Genomic DNA, 18,795 nt, shown 5'->3' with positions numbered 1-18,795 from the left:
TCAAATCAAAGCAGGACAAAATCTAATGCAGGAAGTGTCTCCAAAGCTGTTTTTAATGTTGCCCATAACAAATACCTTTGGTTTAGGCACAGACATATTTGAGTGAAAGCTGGGTAAATGCCAGCAGCTGCTTTACAGACATTTGAAGCTGGAAGAATCTGCTTGGCTAATTGCTTGGTCTGGGCACCGTGTTGTAGTACAAGCTATTAAGTGCTTGAATTATTTAAACTGAGGTTACACTTCTGCACAGGTTTTGAAACCTATTTTAATACTGCTTTCAACAGTGATACATAGCTTTATTTTCTACTTCCTGCAAGTTTTTCTTTCCTCCAAACTCCAACTTTAACATAAAAATTCAGTTTCCCTACCAACATCAGTGGCTAGTTATTTTTATTTTACTGTGTTCTTTGTATTATGTAAAAATTGAAAGAAAAACCTTTGCTTCACAGGCAAGGCAGTGCTGAGATTACTGGATGTAAAAAAAAAAATAAAGAGACATAGAGATTCAATTAAATTTTTCACTTTTGCTCTGTTGAACATTTCCTCCAAACTGTAACCACTCCTTGATTTCTTTTATTTTTCTGCCCTAGAAGAATCCACAGCCCAGAATTGCTTCTGGCAGGCTCTAATGTCTTATCTACACTTTGGCCACGGTCCTCTAAGAAGAGCATTTCACCATTCATTTAAGAGAACCACCCTCACTCAGGGTAACTGATCAGCTCCTCTCGAGAAAATGTTGCAAAGAAAAGGTGATCTCTGAAAGGTGAGACAGAAACCCAGAGTTAAAAGTCAATCCTCAGCACAAGAATAAATTAAATTCCAAAACCTTCTGCAAGGGGAGACAGAAAGGGGCAATGAGCAGTAACTTCTGTCTGTTCTTCCAGTCTGGCTGGCTTCAGCAGAGATGTAAGCAAACATCTCTGGGTCTGCAAAAACTCTTCAGAGGGAAGTGCATGTTACCCCCTGAGTGCCCACTCTACTGGTTTTGCAATAAGTGAAACTCAAGTGCCTTTTGCCTCCCAGCTTGGAGGCAACAGCCTTCGTGCTCTAACACATCTTTTCTATAGCAGGTACAATGATGAGAAAGAAGAAGGAAGCAGGAAAATAAGGAGTAAAATAATATTTTTCATAGAGTAGAACAGCCTCATTCCAGAGGCTGTTCTTACAAAAATATAATTATCTGCTAGGGCAACAACATTCTCAATAAAAGTGAAACATTATAATAACTCAAATGATAGTTAAATGATCACCCCCCCCCCCGCCCCGTACTCTGCTTCTGTGGGTATTTTAACAAAGCTCAAGAGTATGCACTACAAATAAGTAAATAAATGTGATTCTATTCCTCTGTTGTGCCTGTGTGTAAAAGATCTGAGCTGTTCAATAAAAAAAAGGGATTTCAGATAAACCTGACTTATGACCAGGAGAATTTCTCATGTTTCAGAGTCAGAATTGTGGCAGGAGTAGGCATTTAGATGCCATTAAAATAATTCCTTGTGGGGAGAAACCTCTCTCTGCTCAAGCAAGGGCACCAAACTCTTTTGCAGGCCAAAGGGAGGTGATGGCCATGGCAGGGAGCAGAGTCACTGCACAGAGCCACTGCCCCAGCTCTCTCCAGCACAGGGGACACAGAAGCCCCAACCCCTCTGCAAGGCCAACAGCTCGCCCGGCAGCTGCAGGAGTTGTGTTTCGTGGGAATTTGGAGCAAATTCATTCCTTCAGCCTTTAATAAATGACTGCATGGCCTCAAGCAATGATGGATAAAAGAAAGGGAAAAAGCAAAAGCTCTCCCTGGCTAAGTCCCTGGCTAAGTCTCCCTGGCTAGCCATTCTAGAAGTTAATCACCGTGACTGAAGTTTTATACCTACACTTCAAATATATAAATCAAACAAGTCAAAATTTCTTTGTATTTTTCCTTCTCCATCCCTTCCCATCCCAACTGCTGGATGGTTCAGGCTTACATGGATGGGCAGCATCGTGAGTGGGAGTGGCTCAACAGGTCCTAGCACTTTGGTACTCACTTTGGAGACTGTATTTCTTTTGGAAACCTTGATCATGCCCAAAACAAGTAGGCTTTGAGTTACAAAGAAAGTTTGCAACTTTTTTTTTTGGTTAGCACTCCTTATGTTCTTTTTGCCTCTTTTCGCAACAGTGAACCATTATTACAACAGATGTAACTTTTAAATCAAAATTATTTCCTTCCTCTCATGGTACAGTAATGAACCATGTGCACAGTAAGGCATGAAGGAAGTGAACAGTTCATTGGAGTTTAAGGCATGCAGGAACACTGCTGAAGAAACTTCACCAAGTCCCTGCCAGGGATCACGTTACCCAAACAAAAATCTTCGGCATTTTTATGCTGTATTTTACCACCTCCAACTGTATAATAGACAAAAGAAGAGATAAAGGAAAACAGCTGGAGTGGAATAAAAAGCAAGAGTGTTCCATTGCACATGGTCATCATCCGCTGTTTCATAATAAACCACCATACTTTGAGGGGGCCATTGAATTATTTTATTGTTATTCAAAATTGTTTTATACCTGCTTTGTCTTCTACCATAATGTCCTGCAGCTACAGTCAAATATGCAGGTGGAACTATGTACATAGAACAAAATAGTTAAAATGTTGTTTTGTCAAAACTCAGAATAAGGCCACTGAGAGCTATCAATAAATGATCTATTCTATGACATTTTTAAATTAAACCAATCAGTATTATATTTTTTTATTATTTTCCTAAGAGAAAATTAAGATGAGGAAGCTAATCAAAGGCTCCAAATACAGCCAGAAATAAAGTAGGAAACCTTTGCAAAATGGAGCAATAAATAAGAAGGCCATCATTCCATCAGTTTTCAGATAACAATCACTTTTGAAATCTCTGCTGTGAAGACCAAAAGAAACACATGCTCAGATGCCTTGGTCACCATTAAAAATTAAACAGTATCCACACAGAGAGAAGGTGGGGGAGGGAAGGGTCTGTACACACCAGTGATTATTAATGCCACACTCTTGCAATCTGAGACTATCTTACATTCCTAAATGGGTCACATCGCTGTTAAAAAGAATGCTCAGGCTTCTTTTAGAACGCAACAGCTTTACTGAAATATGTTTTTACCATATGTTTTAATTAAAAATGTAAGGGTTTCATCCAACTAGGTTTTGAGGACTGTTATATAGGTCAATTTATTAAATCAAAAGCAGCAGAAACAATAAACGCAATATCCATGAAAAGAGAAATTACTTTAATCCAGCATGTTTGAAATTCCCTAAGCTTTTTAATATTTTTTTGGCTGAAATGTTTGCAAGAAAGAAAAAAGGTCACATTAGGCATTCAACACCATCTAAAATGTGGACTAAGAGTGTAGCCAAGATTAAAAACAGCATTAAAAAAACCCCCCAAAAACTACTCAAGAGTTGAAGAAAATGCCTTATGGAAAGGGAACATAAAGAGGTCAGTCATTCTCCTTTGCCTGTCTACCGGAAGACTGGGAGGTGATTTGAGTATTGTGAGTAACTGCCTTCCTGGGGAGAAAATAGTGTTTTTTAAAGAGTTCCTTAATTGAGCAGAGAAAGGCATAACAGGGAACATGGGCCAAATATAATCAAGCTTAAAGTTAAGGGATGTTTTTAGCAGATGCAATTAATTCTGGAACTGACAGTGAAAACATTGGATTTCCTACCACCTAACTTACTATCAGCTGATGTTTTCTTACCAAGGGGAGATTATTGGGAGAAAATATCAGACCTTTTAGGGCTGGGGTATAAACAGCATGAATTCAGACTGAGAAAGCACTCAATGATTTAACAATTTCTTAGGAAAGCTGGTGTTGTGGCTCACTGAATACAGATTTACATCCAAAGCATTTGAGCAAAAAGGCAAGGTACAACAGAAGCATCTGCATATGCATGCATCTATGTAAACATAAAAATGTTCAGGCTTTCCTTCTGAATTATGAAAAAGGAAATAACATAACAAACCTATTTTTTTCATTTATACTTGGGGAGTAACTCAGATGTAGAATTTCAGGCCCTAAGTAATGCACAGCCCACAACTCTACCTCATATAAAAGGATTTTGCTGCTTGAAGTCTTCCTGGCGTCCCTGGGACCTCAGAGTCCCTGTCCTTGTGCCATGACCCAATTCCAGGCTGGTTCCCACTGAACAGATACCTGGGCTCTGCATCAGGGCGTCTCCTACAAAGATGTGTCAGAGCCAGCATTGCCCCAGCCCATCACATTTATCTGACCCAACTTTAAAGGCAAGGAGCCTGATAAGCATGCCCGGCTCTAAAAGGTTCAGCAGGGCTGCTTTGCAGAAGATAGTGTAATCACAGGCAGTGACACTAAAGGAAGGATTCTTTGAATTTTAAGTTTTGCCTCTGAACAATTTCTTTTCTGAACAATTGATCTTGCGTCCCACTTTTGGGTCTTCGGAGGATGAGAGGTATAAACTCCATTTAACACAATCAATAGCAATATTCCCTGACACCGTGGAAGCACTATTGTATTTTGGACCATTATGGGGAGATGCAATTGTCAAAATCTAGGCTTTGCTGCCTGTGATAGGGACTCCCTCAGCTGGAGGAAGGCAAATTACTTTCATGTGAGCAGGAAGAGAACAAAAGGAGAAATAATGCTTTGAAACATTCAACAGCCGATTCTTTACAGCCAGATGGAAAGGCTCTGAAAAATATCCCCTCCATCAGTTATTGGTGCTCTCAAAGGATGAGGTTTCACCTGAATGGAAAAATTAATAACTTTTATAGCATATACATTCCAGCAACAAATGAATAACTTGCCAAGAAAGGAATGTGATATTCTACCTGAGTTGTGGCAATGTTTGTTCCATCGGTGACCTCCACAGTCATGTTATACATTGACCTCTGCTCTGCGTCCAAGGGCTTTGCAATGACAATCGTGCCCACTCCCTTATAGGCGTCGAAAGAACTATCGTAATTCCCTCCTAATTGTTGCACAAAAACACAATCAAATTAGCCATTTCTTGAAAACTTCCATTCCAAGTATTCCTAAAAGTGGGCGTGTCTGTTTAGTGTCATCCATCTTAATGGCCTCTCTTAGCACACACAGTACATCTAGTGATACCTCTTTGTTCATAAGTTATTTATATTTCAAAGCACAGTGTGTATATTGAAAAGCAGGTATCACTGGAATGCATTGCCAAAAAGAAAGAATAAAAATCTAGCAGTACATTTAAGTAAACTACAGCTGAATCTATAAAAAGAATCAAATGGCTATAAGCCCCTAAGATGTGTGCCCTTGTGGTTTAAATAACGAACAAGAATAATTATTTTTTTGTATAAAAGTCATTTCAAGAGGGCTTTTTTCTACAAATTTTATTTTCAGGAAATTCTCACTGATACTTCTGGGTGCAAATACCATCATCTGAGTTTTTAAAAATTACAATTATAATCAATTTTAGAAATGCAAATACAGATTTGTTATGTTAATACCACGGACAATGATAATTATTGGCAGCAAAGGTCAAATCCTTCCAGTGTTTTAAGAATTATTCAAATAGATCTGACAGGATACACAACCTAAATTCTTTCCAGTACAAAAAACATCTCACAAAGCACTGTTCTAATACCAACATCCCCTTTTCCTGTCACACACTGAATGCTGTAGCAGTGGGAAAACCTTCCTGAGTACTGAGTACAAGAAAGAAAAGAAAAAAATCTATTAACAAGTAAAATAAGGCTATAAATAATATAACCTCAAATATAATTTCAGACTGAAGGGTTACAAGATTTGTCAGCCACAGCTACAGTTTATGAATTTGAACCACTCATTATTTTCAAAAGTGCAGCACACACTCCCTGCTGATAAGCTGTTTTCTTGCTTACTCATCTATGAAGTGTAATTTAGTATTAGTTGAGTCTGAAATTTTTGGAGGCTAGGGACAGGGAGAGGTGGGACACAACACTGCTGACAGACAAACTCTTAAGCTATATTCATAACACAGCAATTCAATGCCAACCCTGCTCCACAGAGACAAAAAGCCTTTCAAACCCCACTGGTTATGAGACTTGTGTGACAGCTGCTGAAAGCTCTTGAGATGAGGTCCACAGGTAGAAAAATATCCATCCTACTGACTTAGCTCTGGTGAAATATATATAAAGAGAGATATATGTGAATGGCTGGTAGTGTCACAAAATGGCTCTGAAAATTTTAGGGCTGGGGACTGAATAGAGAAGAGAAGAGTCTTCCATGCTCTCCCATCCGCATGGTTTGCTGAACAGGAACTGGCATTATTCTCAGAAGCAGTCATGCATTTACTGAGAGAAGAATGTTCTGGCATTTGAAGAAGCTGAAGATTAGGAGGTAACACAGCAAAATCACAGCCCCTGAATTCCTTAATGTGAAGGAAGCCTCACTTCTACCTCTTGCACAAGCTATTGCAAAGAAAGAGGAAGGTGGAAGAAGCACTGCTCTGTCCATTTTTGCCTTGAAAGACATTCAGAGATGGATAGAAGAAAATGGAAGGAAAAATAATAATGCAGGTGACTGCTGCAGAGGAAAGGAAGTATTGGTGAACTTCTGGCCACTGAAGTGATCCAAGTGTAGTAATTTCAGATGTGCCATCAGATTTCCATATGTTGAACAGATGTATGTACATACATACAGATCTAAGCCTAATAGATGAAGTTGTGGTTTTCCAGGAAAACATTGCCACTGGTCCTGTTGTCATTTATCGCAGATAGAAACATTGCTTACTCCTTGCCCTCATTCTGCAAGCTGTCCTTGATATTTAAGCAATAGCAAGGTATTTGGACGTTGATTATATCTTCAGTGCTCTTTTTTTTTTTTTAAGTTAGTCTGGAAGAAAAAGTTTCTTTCTCCCAATTAATGTTTTAAATTAATTTACTTGAGAAAAATTGCACCATGAAAACCTCCTTTGAAGAAAAGAGCTTGAGATTCATGCAAGGAAATCTCAGCTGAAATGAAACTAGCCTTGGGACAGTAGGCACTTCACAAAGAGAATGTTTCATACTGATAACCATGAAAACAAAGTGCAAGTCTATACTTTGAGATGCTTAATAACCATCTTAATGAGCAATCAAAAATTATATGCTATCAACTGGCACACACTTCCAAAAAAACCTGCCTTTAAAACTTCCAAGAAGTAACATGGAAGGATTAGCAATAAATGTTTTAAATGACCTTCTGCTGCCTCAGAGCTGGGTTTTCAGGGCACCACATAGTCTGTTGCAAATAGACCAACTTCTTCAAGCCACTTCCATTAAGTGAAGCATACTCTTCCCCTAAAAGAAGAACTGAATCCATCATGTGAATTTTTATACATTATTCACATCTTCCAAAACGGTCTAGTGACAAACAAATTAATCTTGGTTGCCAGCTACCCCAGCCTGTAACTAACCAGGCAATGCAGTTCATTTTACATTTAATCGTTTTCTATTAAACAAGGCAGAAATTGCATCAAACACTGAGGCAGAGATGGATCAGAGAACATCCTGCTGTGAGATTTGTGATTATAATCTATTTTGGAGTGAAACCCTGAATTATTCATGATTCAGTATTCTACATTTTAACAGACAATGGTCAGATGAAGAACCACACAGCTGGATGAACTTCTGGGAATACTGCCTGAGATATTGGGTCCTGCCTCTCATCCGCAGTACAAGAAGCAGTCTGCAAATGGTTTGTGCTGCTCCTCGACCTCTGTATACACTCCAAACAGGACCTCATATGATAAATGTTTCTGAAGCTGCACTAAACACTGATGAATTAATGAATTACATTAAAATGCTATAGAAGTTAAACATTTAGAGTCTTACAGATGTTTTAAGTCTGTGCAAGGCCTACTATGAAGTTAAGTCTATGCAAGGCCTATTAAAGCATTCACCACAATCATTTTGAAAGACAGGTGCTGAGTTGCAGTAAGAGAGAGGTATCATTCTTATGTAAAAACAAACAGTAGTCTTCTCTTTAAAACTCTTGCAGCTGGGAACTCCACATGAAACCACTTCCATCCGAAGGTGCCCATGGAGAGGTTGGAGACTGAGGCCCTAGGAGGTGACAGCTGAGAAGGTGCTGGCTTCTGGGGTGCTGGAGGCTGTTTCTGAAAGCTTGACATTTTGTCTGTACCAATCTTTTGGAAGGGAGCTTGTCTGCAGTGCCATAAGCTGCCACACCATCAGTTTTAACAATTTTACTATTGTCCATTTAATAGTTTCTTTGATCACAATCTTCAGATGAAAGAGGGCTAAGGATGATGGCATTTTGTTCAGCTGCTCAGTTTTATTAACGTGAATTTTCATTACTTATTCCACTTTCCAGCATTTGGCACATGCTTTCCTTTTTACTGTCTACTAAACCCTGCTTTCAGATACAAGATACGTAGAAGCTGTCTTTGCTAATGTGCTTGCAATTGCATTAGGAAAGAAATATTTCAAATTAAGATAATACATTGCGAGTTCCTCAGGCACTTTGGGAAAATCAGTGACAAAGAAAGCAAGATGATTGCACTGACAATCTGGCTAGACAGGTTGTCCTGAGAAAGCATTTTAATACTGAATAACCCCAGAGAGATGTGGATTAGCTGTTGTCTCTGGTATCATTTCAGGCTAAAATGTAATGCTGATACATCTTCAATACAGTTTAAAGACTTCCCTTAAAATAATCTGATTAGATTGAAGCGCATTGAATAAGATTTTATGAAAAGTCCACATCTACTTTAAATGCTGTCCTTGGATGAGAAGACTTATCATGTTGGAATGGTAAAAATTCATCCAGAAAAAAATTCATCCACTTTTTCTCTCCAATTGATTGTTAAGATCCCCAAAATCAGCTAGCAGATAGTTACATCTACACTTCAGACACCTAAACTTCAGTGAGATGATTTCCACCCTTACTTTCTTGAGGTTGATCTTAATGCTTTTGCAAAAGCATTACATTTTTAGAATTAGTAACTTTTAGAACTAGCAATTTTAATGTCATCTAATAGTGTGTTATAGTTTATATATGATTTTCCAATTCCAGCTGCTTTTGGTACAGCTGTAGAAACAGCCCCTGGTACAAAAGATCTTATTAACTGGCCCTCACTACAACTCTCTAGAAGAGTCTTTATTTTCAGTTTAACAGATGGTATAGTACAGTTAAGTAAGAGATCTCAGGAAATTGAACTGAGACACCTCTGAGCCAACAGACTCTAAGTTGTGTACTTGGTATAGAGTTGGTTACATTTTCTGTCTGAACCTGGACTTTTACCTTTGTTCTTAGCTTATTTTTTGGCTTCAGAGTCACTATGAAAAATTTGTCTTCTGACAAAATCCCGTATACTTTGGAAAGAACTGATTTTCCTTCTTATAAAAAAGATACCTAAAAAGCCCCAAACCACTGAACTTTGTGAGGCTAACAAGAGAGGTGCAATGGAAAGGCCAAGGAAAACTTGAACTGTCAAAAGGGATTTCTGGGGGTCGGCTGAATAATTTGCCTAAGGCAAGACACAATCCAGATCTTGCATTCCCACAGGACGTGGGCTCTGCATCTCTGTCCCTTTCTAATTTCAGTGTTGGGGTTTTTAATTTCAAGCATATTCTTCTTATATTGCATTTTGCTGCAAGCAGGTAATTTTTTAGGTAGGGCTTTTCCTAGATGTGGTTCCTTTTTGGTACAATGCGGAGCGTCCCCATGTTCCTATCAGTTGCTGATACACACTTTAGGATGATCATGCTGCTGGGAAAAATCATTTTCTCCTCTGAGAAGAAAACATGACAGCAAACCTGGAGGATCTGTAGGCAAACGAGTCCCATATGAGGACCTTTTTCTGTATTTTCCACTGGGACGATCAAAGAGGCTGGGATTAAGTACCGCCTCAGAAATATCGAAGACTGCAGAGAATCAGACTTGTTCAGTCTTAGATGCAAAGATGGATCACACTGAGCTCTGGAGGACATCTCCAATTCAAGCACTGCTAAAACCTAGCAGGACTCTTCCTTCACTGGCAGGTAGCAAACAGCCCACAATATTTTGTGTTCAAATTTAATAGAGCCACGATATATGGCTATCCTCACACAAGACTCATTTGGCCTACCATGCCATTATGAACAAATAGAGTAAAGAAATAGAGGAAATGATCTGATTTAGAGAACAGTCCTCTAAACCACATTTTCTCACGGCAGAGAAGATTCTTACTTGTCTTGTCCCAAAAAAGCTGACAGCAGTGAACAGTGATGATAAATGGGACCGATTGCTACAATTGTCACATTGCTCAGGGAAGAGAGTCAGAGCAAACACAGGAAACTAATTCACCCTGAAACTCAGAGGTGAGGGTAAAGTACCTCTAGAATTTTCAGAAAAAGAAGAAAAGCCAAAATTTTCATTTCTTTTGTTTCAAAGAAGATGAAATAAACTTAAAGACTGCCTCAAAAACCAAAATTTCAACTACAGATTTTTTTAATCATAACATAATAAATATTAGTAAAATGACAGGCAAATATATATTCTTTTATGTACTATATAATGTTAAGAAGAAAGTAATGCAGACTGAATTTTAGATAAAACTACTGTAAAGAGACTCAAAGCCTTGAGTTTGCTGCTAAGAAGCTGAAAGCAAGGGCATAAAAAGCAAGAAAGAAATCAGGAAAGTATTTTAGATAGCTCTCAGAGAACATTATTCAAAGAAGGCTAGGGAGATGCATGTTTTTGACTTTAATGAAAACTTGTAGCACTATGAATTAAATGGACGATTAACTAAAATGAATAGATATTAAAATTATCGGCACTTAAGCACGCTTGGTAAAAAGTGCTGATGTGGTTTCAAAGCTTGGCTGCTGTTATAAAGGCACAGGCTGGGGGAGGAAGCAAAGATAGAGGGAGGACTGTTTGGGGAACCAGAGAGATGTTGTGCAACATGCCACTTAAGCAAAGACTAGCACCATGCAGCTTAGCTCCAGTGTCAAAACTAGTCATCCCACCATTCCCATCAGTAACAAAGGAAAAAACAGAAAGGGCTCAATTTACCTGGTACAAATAAAGGTCTCTGACTTATTTGGGAGTTCCCATTGAAAATTAGTTTCTTATTCATGACTAAATAAATTGTAAACTGATACAACTTATGCTTATGTCTTTCACACAGTGGGAAGTGCCTGAATTGAGAATGGTATTGAATGCAGTCTGAAAAGAGAAACCATGTATGACATCTCAACTATTCCCAATTAAAGAAACAAACAATCACCCAAGTATCCTGTTCCTCTCCAGTCCGTCAGTGGAAGATGACTTTCCTGCCTCCGTGGCATCTTCCTCCCTTGGATCTGATTAACTCAAGAACTTAAACAGCTACCTAAAGCATATATAATTAAGGTGCAAAGTTAGGCAGACAGGACACTATAGCCGAACTTTATCTGCTCTCCCTCTCTTTTTTTTTTGTCTGGGAGAGAGTGGATGTTATGCATTAAAAAAGAGATCGTCTGGAATTCCAATGCCCATTTATTTTGAAAAGGTCATAAAGATAAAGGTCAAGCAGCAAACTCTATATTAAACCATGTCTCTACATAAGCCTTCAGGGGTTTTGTTGACATTACTGTGAACTATGCACAGAGGTTCAGAATCACGATATACCAGATGGAGCAGGATCAGGTCTGGTTTTACAGCAGCACAGAAACCATCTCGTGCATCAGCAGTCACATAAAGCTTTCTATATATGACAATTAACTTCTACAAATAGCCCATCTTTCATTGGGCTTTTCAGCACTAGACCTCAATGCAGATGATATCAAGGAACAATGAAAATAAGTGGGGTCTGACACTGGCTAAAGGCAGAAATGGTTATCTAAATATGCAACGTTCTGTCTGTAAAACTCTCAGGATGGGTTTTGTCGATGCTCCTTGTATGCTGTGTGTCTGGAACAACAACGTCTTCTGCATGTCCAGGATTCCTGGCTATTCCTGTTGCAGAAACTGCCGCTGTTGGGAGTGCAACTATTTGTAACAGCAGCAATATTTAATGAAAACATTCATATGGTAGCAGAACGAAAGTGGAAGGTCAGGGTCACCGATTTCTCATTAAATTGAGGAAAGCTCTCTCTCAGTGACCTCTGCAATGATGCAGCATCTTGCAACTTCAGAAGCTGCAGCCTGTAGGGAAACCATTAGAATTGTTTAAATAGGGAAAATCTTCTGAAATCTCACATCAAAACCATTTGAACTACTTTAGGCATAAAGGCCACATTATATGACAGAGGCTAAAATTTCCTAATGCTCTTCCTACCATCATCTCTGTTTGGCAGGCAAAAAAATCAAATACCATTACAAGGTGTTGCTTGATTGAAAGTGACTCTTAATAATGAAAAAGAATGTAGCAGAAGAGCAGGGATTTCCCTCAGGGCAGCATTTTAATGAGAGTTGGTCAAGCTGCCATGGAAAGGACCAGAAGTCCAGCAAAAGGTTCAAATAGGAAAAAACCTGCCAATAACATCAATAAAGACGGATTTGTCTTGGGAGGAAAGGGTCAGTGAGGAAGGGAATGGAAGTATAAACATTAGCTTATAAACTGCATGTAGCATACTGAAGCAACCAAGGAAATGGCAGGAAAACTGTAGGAAACATATGCTGTCCTCCCCCAGGGACTAGCAGGAACCTCAGAACATGGCAGTAGCTTTGGGTTTAATTTTAATATGATTGGCACATCAGAAACCATGCTACAAATTCAGAGAGGAAATGGTGCTGCTTCTGTCTTTCATCTGCACAAATTGGCAATAAAAGGTGGATGAAAATGACTCTGACAGACCCTTTCTCCTGTGGTCCCTGTCCTTCCTGTTGGCTAAACCCATCTGCAATAACTGTGCTGAAATGGGAGCCAGGCTCAATCCCTGTAAATAAAGACTGCTGATACACACTTTCCGCTAAGTCCACGGCAAAGGCTTTTTGTTTCTCTAATCTTTCATATAGCATTTTCTTTATAACCCTTCATTTAAATAACTACACTTTGTGCAGATGAACTGTTTTACATCCAAAGGTATGCAAACACTACATAGAAGCATCTGCAAATATTAAGAAGCACAATAATTTTCTAGGGGAATTTCTCACTTTTGAGATGTTAAATGAGTTATTTTAAACAACATTAACTGAATCAGCAGCAGAAGTGGGAAAGAAATGCTTAGGAACATGGACTCCCATTTCTTTACTTCAACCAAGTGAAACCCTTTACTCCCTGTAATTTTGGCATCTAAGGCATTTCCCTGCAATTTTAAGACTTCTATGGCTTTTCCTCCTTTTTACTAAAGATGCTTCTCCCTCCTTATTTTTATAAGCAATTTTATGTAAGGCAATTTTGTGGTTGAAATCTCACATCAAAACACATTTCTCTGTTTCAGCTTGCATTCAAGACAAACTTTTGGTGTCTCCATTTGTAACCCATATGTTGAGGCATCCCATTCTGTTTCACAGTTAAATGGATGGCACTGGACTGTGAAAAGTTTGAATTAATTATTTGTGATAAACTGTGGAAAATCCGTGAATAAAATGATAATAATTGGACACAAATACGGTAAAAGCTGTCACAGATAGAAATGCAGCACATCCATGTGTCGCATCGCATCCTGTCACAGGCACTTATGAAAGATGTAATATAAATTGTCTCAAAAAAAACTTGCAAAAAATAAAAGGCAGCCTGGATAGTTGTATTTTAGCAAATGTGTTTGCACTAAGGGTACCTTCTGTTGAACAGTTCTGCCCACAAGCTGTCTGTAGAATATAGAACATCTCTCGAGCATGCTTGCCACCTTGAAGCAGGGCAGTCGGAAGCAGAAAAAAAAGAACAGAATGCAGAAAAAAAGGTGAAGAAAGAGAGAAATGAGGGACAGCAAGTCTAAGTACCATAAATACATTTAGAAATGAGATTAGCAAAGTATGACAATAGAATTTAAATGACAGACAACATTAAGATTGCAGTAAATAACATAGTACAAAAAAAACCAATTCAGCCATACAGCGCTTTTTTTTTTAAGCTTAGCTAAGGAGTCATAACAAAAGCAGGAATATTATTATTATTATTATTACTATTATTACTGTTATCACTATATTAAAACAGCATTTTCATTAGGAAAATGGATTTAATTGGGGGTGGTGGGGGGGGAGGTGGGGAGGCAATTCAGGGTTAGTTTTCTTGCTCTGAAAACCGCACAGCCGAATGCTTTGCTTCTGGGGCGTCCTCCTGGCACCACTGGCTCCCGACTTACCGACGATGTCGAACCAGAGGGGGATGTTGGAGGGCTGCACAGAGACCACCCCCACAATCTCGGTCACTTTGTCGCTCTCCATGACGGTGAAGTTGTAAAAGGGCTCATCAAAAGTCAGGGGCACGGGCGAGGGCGCAGGCTTTTTTATCCACTCAATGTGGAGACGCGCAGTGGAAGATTTTTGGGGCCGGCCATTGTCCACTGCTTTTATCTGGCAGGCACAAAGAAAAGAGGGCTCAGGCTGAGCATCCCAGCTTGGCAGTTCAGAACTACTTCTGCGGCAGCGTGATGGCTGCTTGGAAAATGGCCTTTGTAACCTTTCATGTAAAATCCCACAAAAAAAAGGACGACAAATGCTTATTTCTCAATTCTCACCTTTTTTTTTTTTTTTTAATAATGCTTTGACTTTTAACTGAAAAAGATGATTTTAAACTGAAATGTTTTATTTAAGAAATGCTGGTGTGAGGCCTTCTTCAGATGCAATTCGAACCCTCCCCACACAGATCCTCCTCTCCAGAACCAGCTTCCCTGTCTGATTTCATCCTGCACCCAGCTCTGTCTTGTAGCAAAGCTGGAAGCTTTGTAATGACCCTTTGTAAGTCATGCATTTGCAAAACATGCTCACCCAGAGCATGTTTGACTGCTTTCAAGTGGCATCTGTGTTGCAGATAAGTATTCCCTATATTGCCTTCCTCAGGATCTTTAATTGAATTAAATAAGTTTCAGGTCATTTCCCTCATTCTCCATAAAAAATATAATTCAAAATTTTGTCATGTTTTCTTTCTCTTCTCTGTCAAGTTCATTAAGAATTGCTTTGCTTGGTGCTATTTCTTTTTATTATAAAGTCTTCTAGAAAGATGGATAGGCTTGATCTTTGTGTGACATGCTTTATGGATTTAGCATAGCGAAGACAAGATGAGCAGCAACAAACACTGGGCTTAAGAAAAGGCTGAACGCAGGTTACAAAATGGGTGCTTTGGTGGATAACATCAATTTTAACAAAATGTTAACCTTTTTTTTAAAAAAAAGGTAATGTTTCTGGCTATACAGGTCCACTGGTATAAATATGCCATTAGAATACATTTTAAAAATGGGCAACACTTTATTTTTCCGAGAAATCATGCCCTACTTCTTCCTCTGGAAATGTGTTAAGTGTATTTGATACTAACACTCGTCACTCTGCTCCATTCCAGGCAGGTCCTTTGTGAAAAGATACTGAGAGTGTGATGAGCAGTTTCTAGTTAGAAAATATTCAGTTGTTGCATTATAAGAAAGCTCAGATCTCAAACAGGTCTTTGAGGTCACCAGAGGGAAAAGTACTCACTCAACTAGAAGGCTGCTCTACTCTGATTCCTAGGTATTTCTCAACATTTTGTTATTTATTCATTTTCCAACATTATGAAGGCAACCCACTTCTGTAAGATACATCACTTCCAGATGTCAGACCATGGATCTCTGACATTTTTATTTCAGCTCCTTAACTACAACTTGTTGGCTTATTCCTGCACATGAAGAGTGCACATTCCAGTCTTTTATGGCTTTTATATCAACTCAACCATATTTTATTCCCCCTTACCTTCACTGTACGGTTAGAGTTCTGAAAGAAGAATTTTGACTGAGCTTTCTTTTAACTGAAATTGCTTTCACAACACAGAGTACACAGTACTCCTTCTCTCTTAGATGCAGCCACCTAACTGGGACAGGAGGTGCCCTCTGTAAGGGCAAACAATTGAGTCCACACCAAAAGTAAGTAGCCTTTTGTAGCTGTATCTGACCAGGCCAACATGATACAACTTTGGGAGCAGACAAGTACTTGGTCTTCATTTCTGTATATCCAAGGGAATGGCTTATGCTAACAATTTGCAGGCTGACTTAACAGTCTGAGAATACTTCATGACCTGCAACAGCATGAATGATCTCTCACACTCAATTTTTTGGCAGTAGTTGCATATGAATATTAAATTTCTTAATTTAGGTCTTACATACAGGGCATAAACAGAGTCACATATTCCTCTTCATACAGGAGGGCCTATTTCTTAACAAAAAAAAAAAGAAACCAGGAAAATCATGGGTTTGTATGTCAATGAAAGAGTGCTTACCGTTAAGATGTCATAACTTCCCGCTGTGAACTGCTTTCTGGAAGAAACCATCCCTGTTTTGGGATCAATGAAGAACTTCCCATCATCGTTCCCATCCACAACGCTGTACGAGATTTCTGCATTAGGGCCTTCGTCTTTGTCAAAAGCAAAAGCTCTGTAGATGGGCTCCCCTCTTTTCTTTCGGTCCCTCTCCGGCAGCTTGATCTGATAGACTTTCTCTGGGAACTGCGGTTTGTTGTCATTCTCATCCAGGACCTGCACCACCACCCAAACAGAGGATTGCTTGGGGGATGTGCCCCCATCTGAGACGGTTACCTGAAAAACAGCAGGGCAAGTTATTCCCAACAGCTACAGCGGGACCTGAGGAATTGGAGAAAAACATAAAACATAAGGAAACTCCCTGCCTCCCCCAAAGCTAACCTGCAGTTTCCAACATCTTCTGTGTACACAGTACAGAATTACTGTAAACATGCTCAGGGCTTAACTCAATTTGTCCACAATGGCAAATCCAGGAATCCAAAAGATTTTTTATTTCTGAGATAAACGTGGAATATGGAACCTGCAGATTAGGAAGCTATTTCTCAAAACATTAAATCCTTTTATCTCAAATTCTGCAAGTTTGTCTCAGAAGAGAGAACTGGAATTAACCCATTAATCAGGGATCTCTGCATTTTTTGCATACATATTTTGAAGTTTCTTCTGTCATGGAAAGAATTTGAAAGATGCATTTCTTCTTAAACTCTAAAAGAACCTCTGTCATTTTTTCCCCATTAATTATTTGGAAATTCTTAAACAACAAAAGGATTTCTGTCAGCTCTTTTCATTCATTACCCAAGATGTGACAGCTCATTAATTCCAAACCTGCTTTATAAGATTATAAGGAGCACAGAGAGGCAGGTAACAAAAAATTTCTGCTGCATTGTGTAGAGAGTGCACTGTGCTGCCAGGGACATGTAAGAAATAAAATCTTTGAGATGAAAGTTAATTAGTAATTTAGCTGCAACTTAAACAGAATTACTAATAATTTTCAATCTGAAACACTATGAAAATAAAATGATTCAAGATCAACAAGCCCTCAAGAGATTTAATAATATGCCTTCAAAATGAAATCAATATGTTTCAAACTTCTCCCTCAATATTTCGATTGCATTTTTAATGAGAAAGAAATAAGGCAGAAAGTTATTTTTGTTTGCATGAAAGAAGTTCAAATTCCATTTTCAGCTACATATGGTAACATGCCAAATCCCACAGTAGCAATTTCTGATGATAGTGAGCCAAGATATTACATACCCTTCTCTGCTCATACTGATCACTGTACATCGATCGGTTTGCTGGTAACTTCTTGATGTTTTATTTTTTCTTAAAAGTTCCTGTGTTCCCCTGCAAATCCTATAGTCCTGATGTCCAGTCATTAGGCAAAGTAAAATTTTTTGGGAATAATACCCTATGGCATTTTCCCATCCTTGTGTGAAGTCTAAACCTAGGGTAACCCCAGTTTAACACTGAGATCAGCAGAAAAATTGGGTTTTCTATGAGAAAGGTAAAAGACTTTATCCCTTTCCTGTATTTAACTATGTGTTTAAAAACTGATGCAGTGGAAGGGAGCAGACTGACAGCCTTGGGGACTGAAACAGCTCATTTACAGAAAAGCGAGGAGCTCGGCAACGTACAGTGGCAATTTAAATTCCCCAAAACAGCCGAAAACCCACTTGGAGAGTGGAACCATCCTCCCAACACCACATACCAGTCTCAGGCCTCTTTCTCCCAAGACTGGGGTAGAGTTTCCTAAGTGCTGAGTCGCTTTGGCAATTATCAGTTGTTGGGATCACCACTCCTGTGATGGGGCAGCTGTTTGCAGAGTGCTGGATGGGGATGGGACCCACCCACCCTGCAGCGTGACATCTGCCAGTCACCAGCACAGGGGTGTGGGAAGAACACCCACACCATTATCAGTGTGCTGAGCCATCCGGTTCCCACTGCCAACACTCTCCAAAACAGCATTTCCAGTGCTGGAAGGCTGTACACACAGCTGTGAATCTGCCTTTCCACACGGTGAGAGCCACACCACCAGGAACCTCAGCCTCTCCATTTCACTGATGATCCCCTCTATTTCTGCTCTACTCTGTTGCAACTGGCCAAGATCTAGGCAAGACCACAAGTTAACAAAGGAAAACCTTTTTTGGCTTTCTCCACAGATAAAATGACCACTGATGACAAGCAGTACAGGCTGTATTGCATAGAAACAATCAGAGACACACTAACTCAAAAAATATCAACAAAATGCTTTTTTAGGGAGTAATGTCTTTGCATTAAAAAATACTAGCAAGATTCTGGAAACTCTTGTTCTCTGAACAAATTAAACTTTTTTTTTTTTTAAAGACCTGCAACCTGTTTTTCTGCAACCTGTTAGCAGTAATCAACAGAAAAGGTGTGTGAGTGAGATAAAGGGTTTACAACCAGCTATGTCAATAAAATCTATGAAA

At 39.1% G+C, this 18,795-nt stretch overlaps 1 protein-coding gene across 8 annotated transcripts in view; it reads right to left on the bottom strand.

Annotated features, from left to right (window-relative positions):
* Window positions 1–18,795, bottom strand: part of FAT3 (FAT atypical cadherin 3) — a 337,712-nt gene that overhangs the window by 92,329 nt on the left and 226,588 nt on the right. For 6 of the 8 annotated variants that reach the window (XM_063148845.1, XM_063148837.1, XM_063148840.1 and 3 more), the window contains exons 5-8: window positions 16,313–16,627; window positions 14,214–14,424; window positions 13,689–13,757; window positions 4,818–4,957 (exon numbers count right to left, since the gene is read on the bottom strand). In XM_063148845.1, the coding sequence (XP_063004915.1) occupies window positions 4,818–4,957; window positions 13,689–13,757; window positions 14,214–14,424; window positions 16,313–16,627 (735 nt within the window). The remainder of the gene's footprint in view (window positions 1–4,817; window positions 4,958–13,688; window positions 13,758–14,213; window positions 14,425–16,312; window positions 16,628–18,795) is intronic. The other 2 variants (XM_063148841.1, XM_063148844.1) reach the window with 1 other exon arrangement.

This window comes from Melospiza melodia, chromosome 2, assembly GCF_035770615.1.
Source record: "Melospiza melodia melodia isolate bMelMel2 chromosome 2, bMelMel2.pri, whole genome shotgun sequence".
NCBI classification, from domain to species: domain Eukaryota; kingdom Metazoa; phylum Chordata; class Aves; order Passeriformes; family Passerellidae; genus Melospiza; species Melospiza melodia.
The sequence above is the reverse complement of the archived record's forward strand: the minus strand, read 5'-3'. Positions and strand labels throughout refer to the sequence as shown.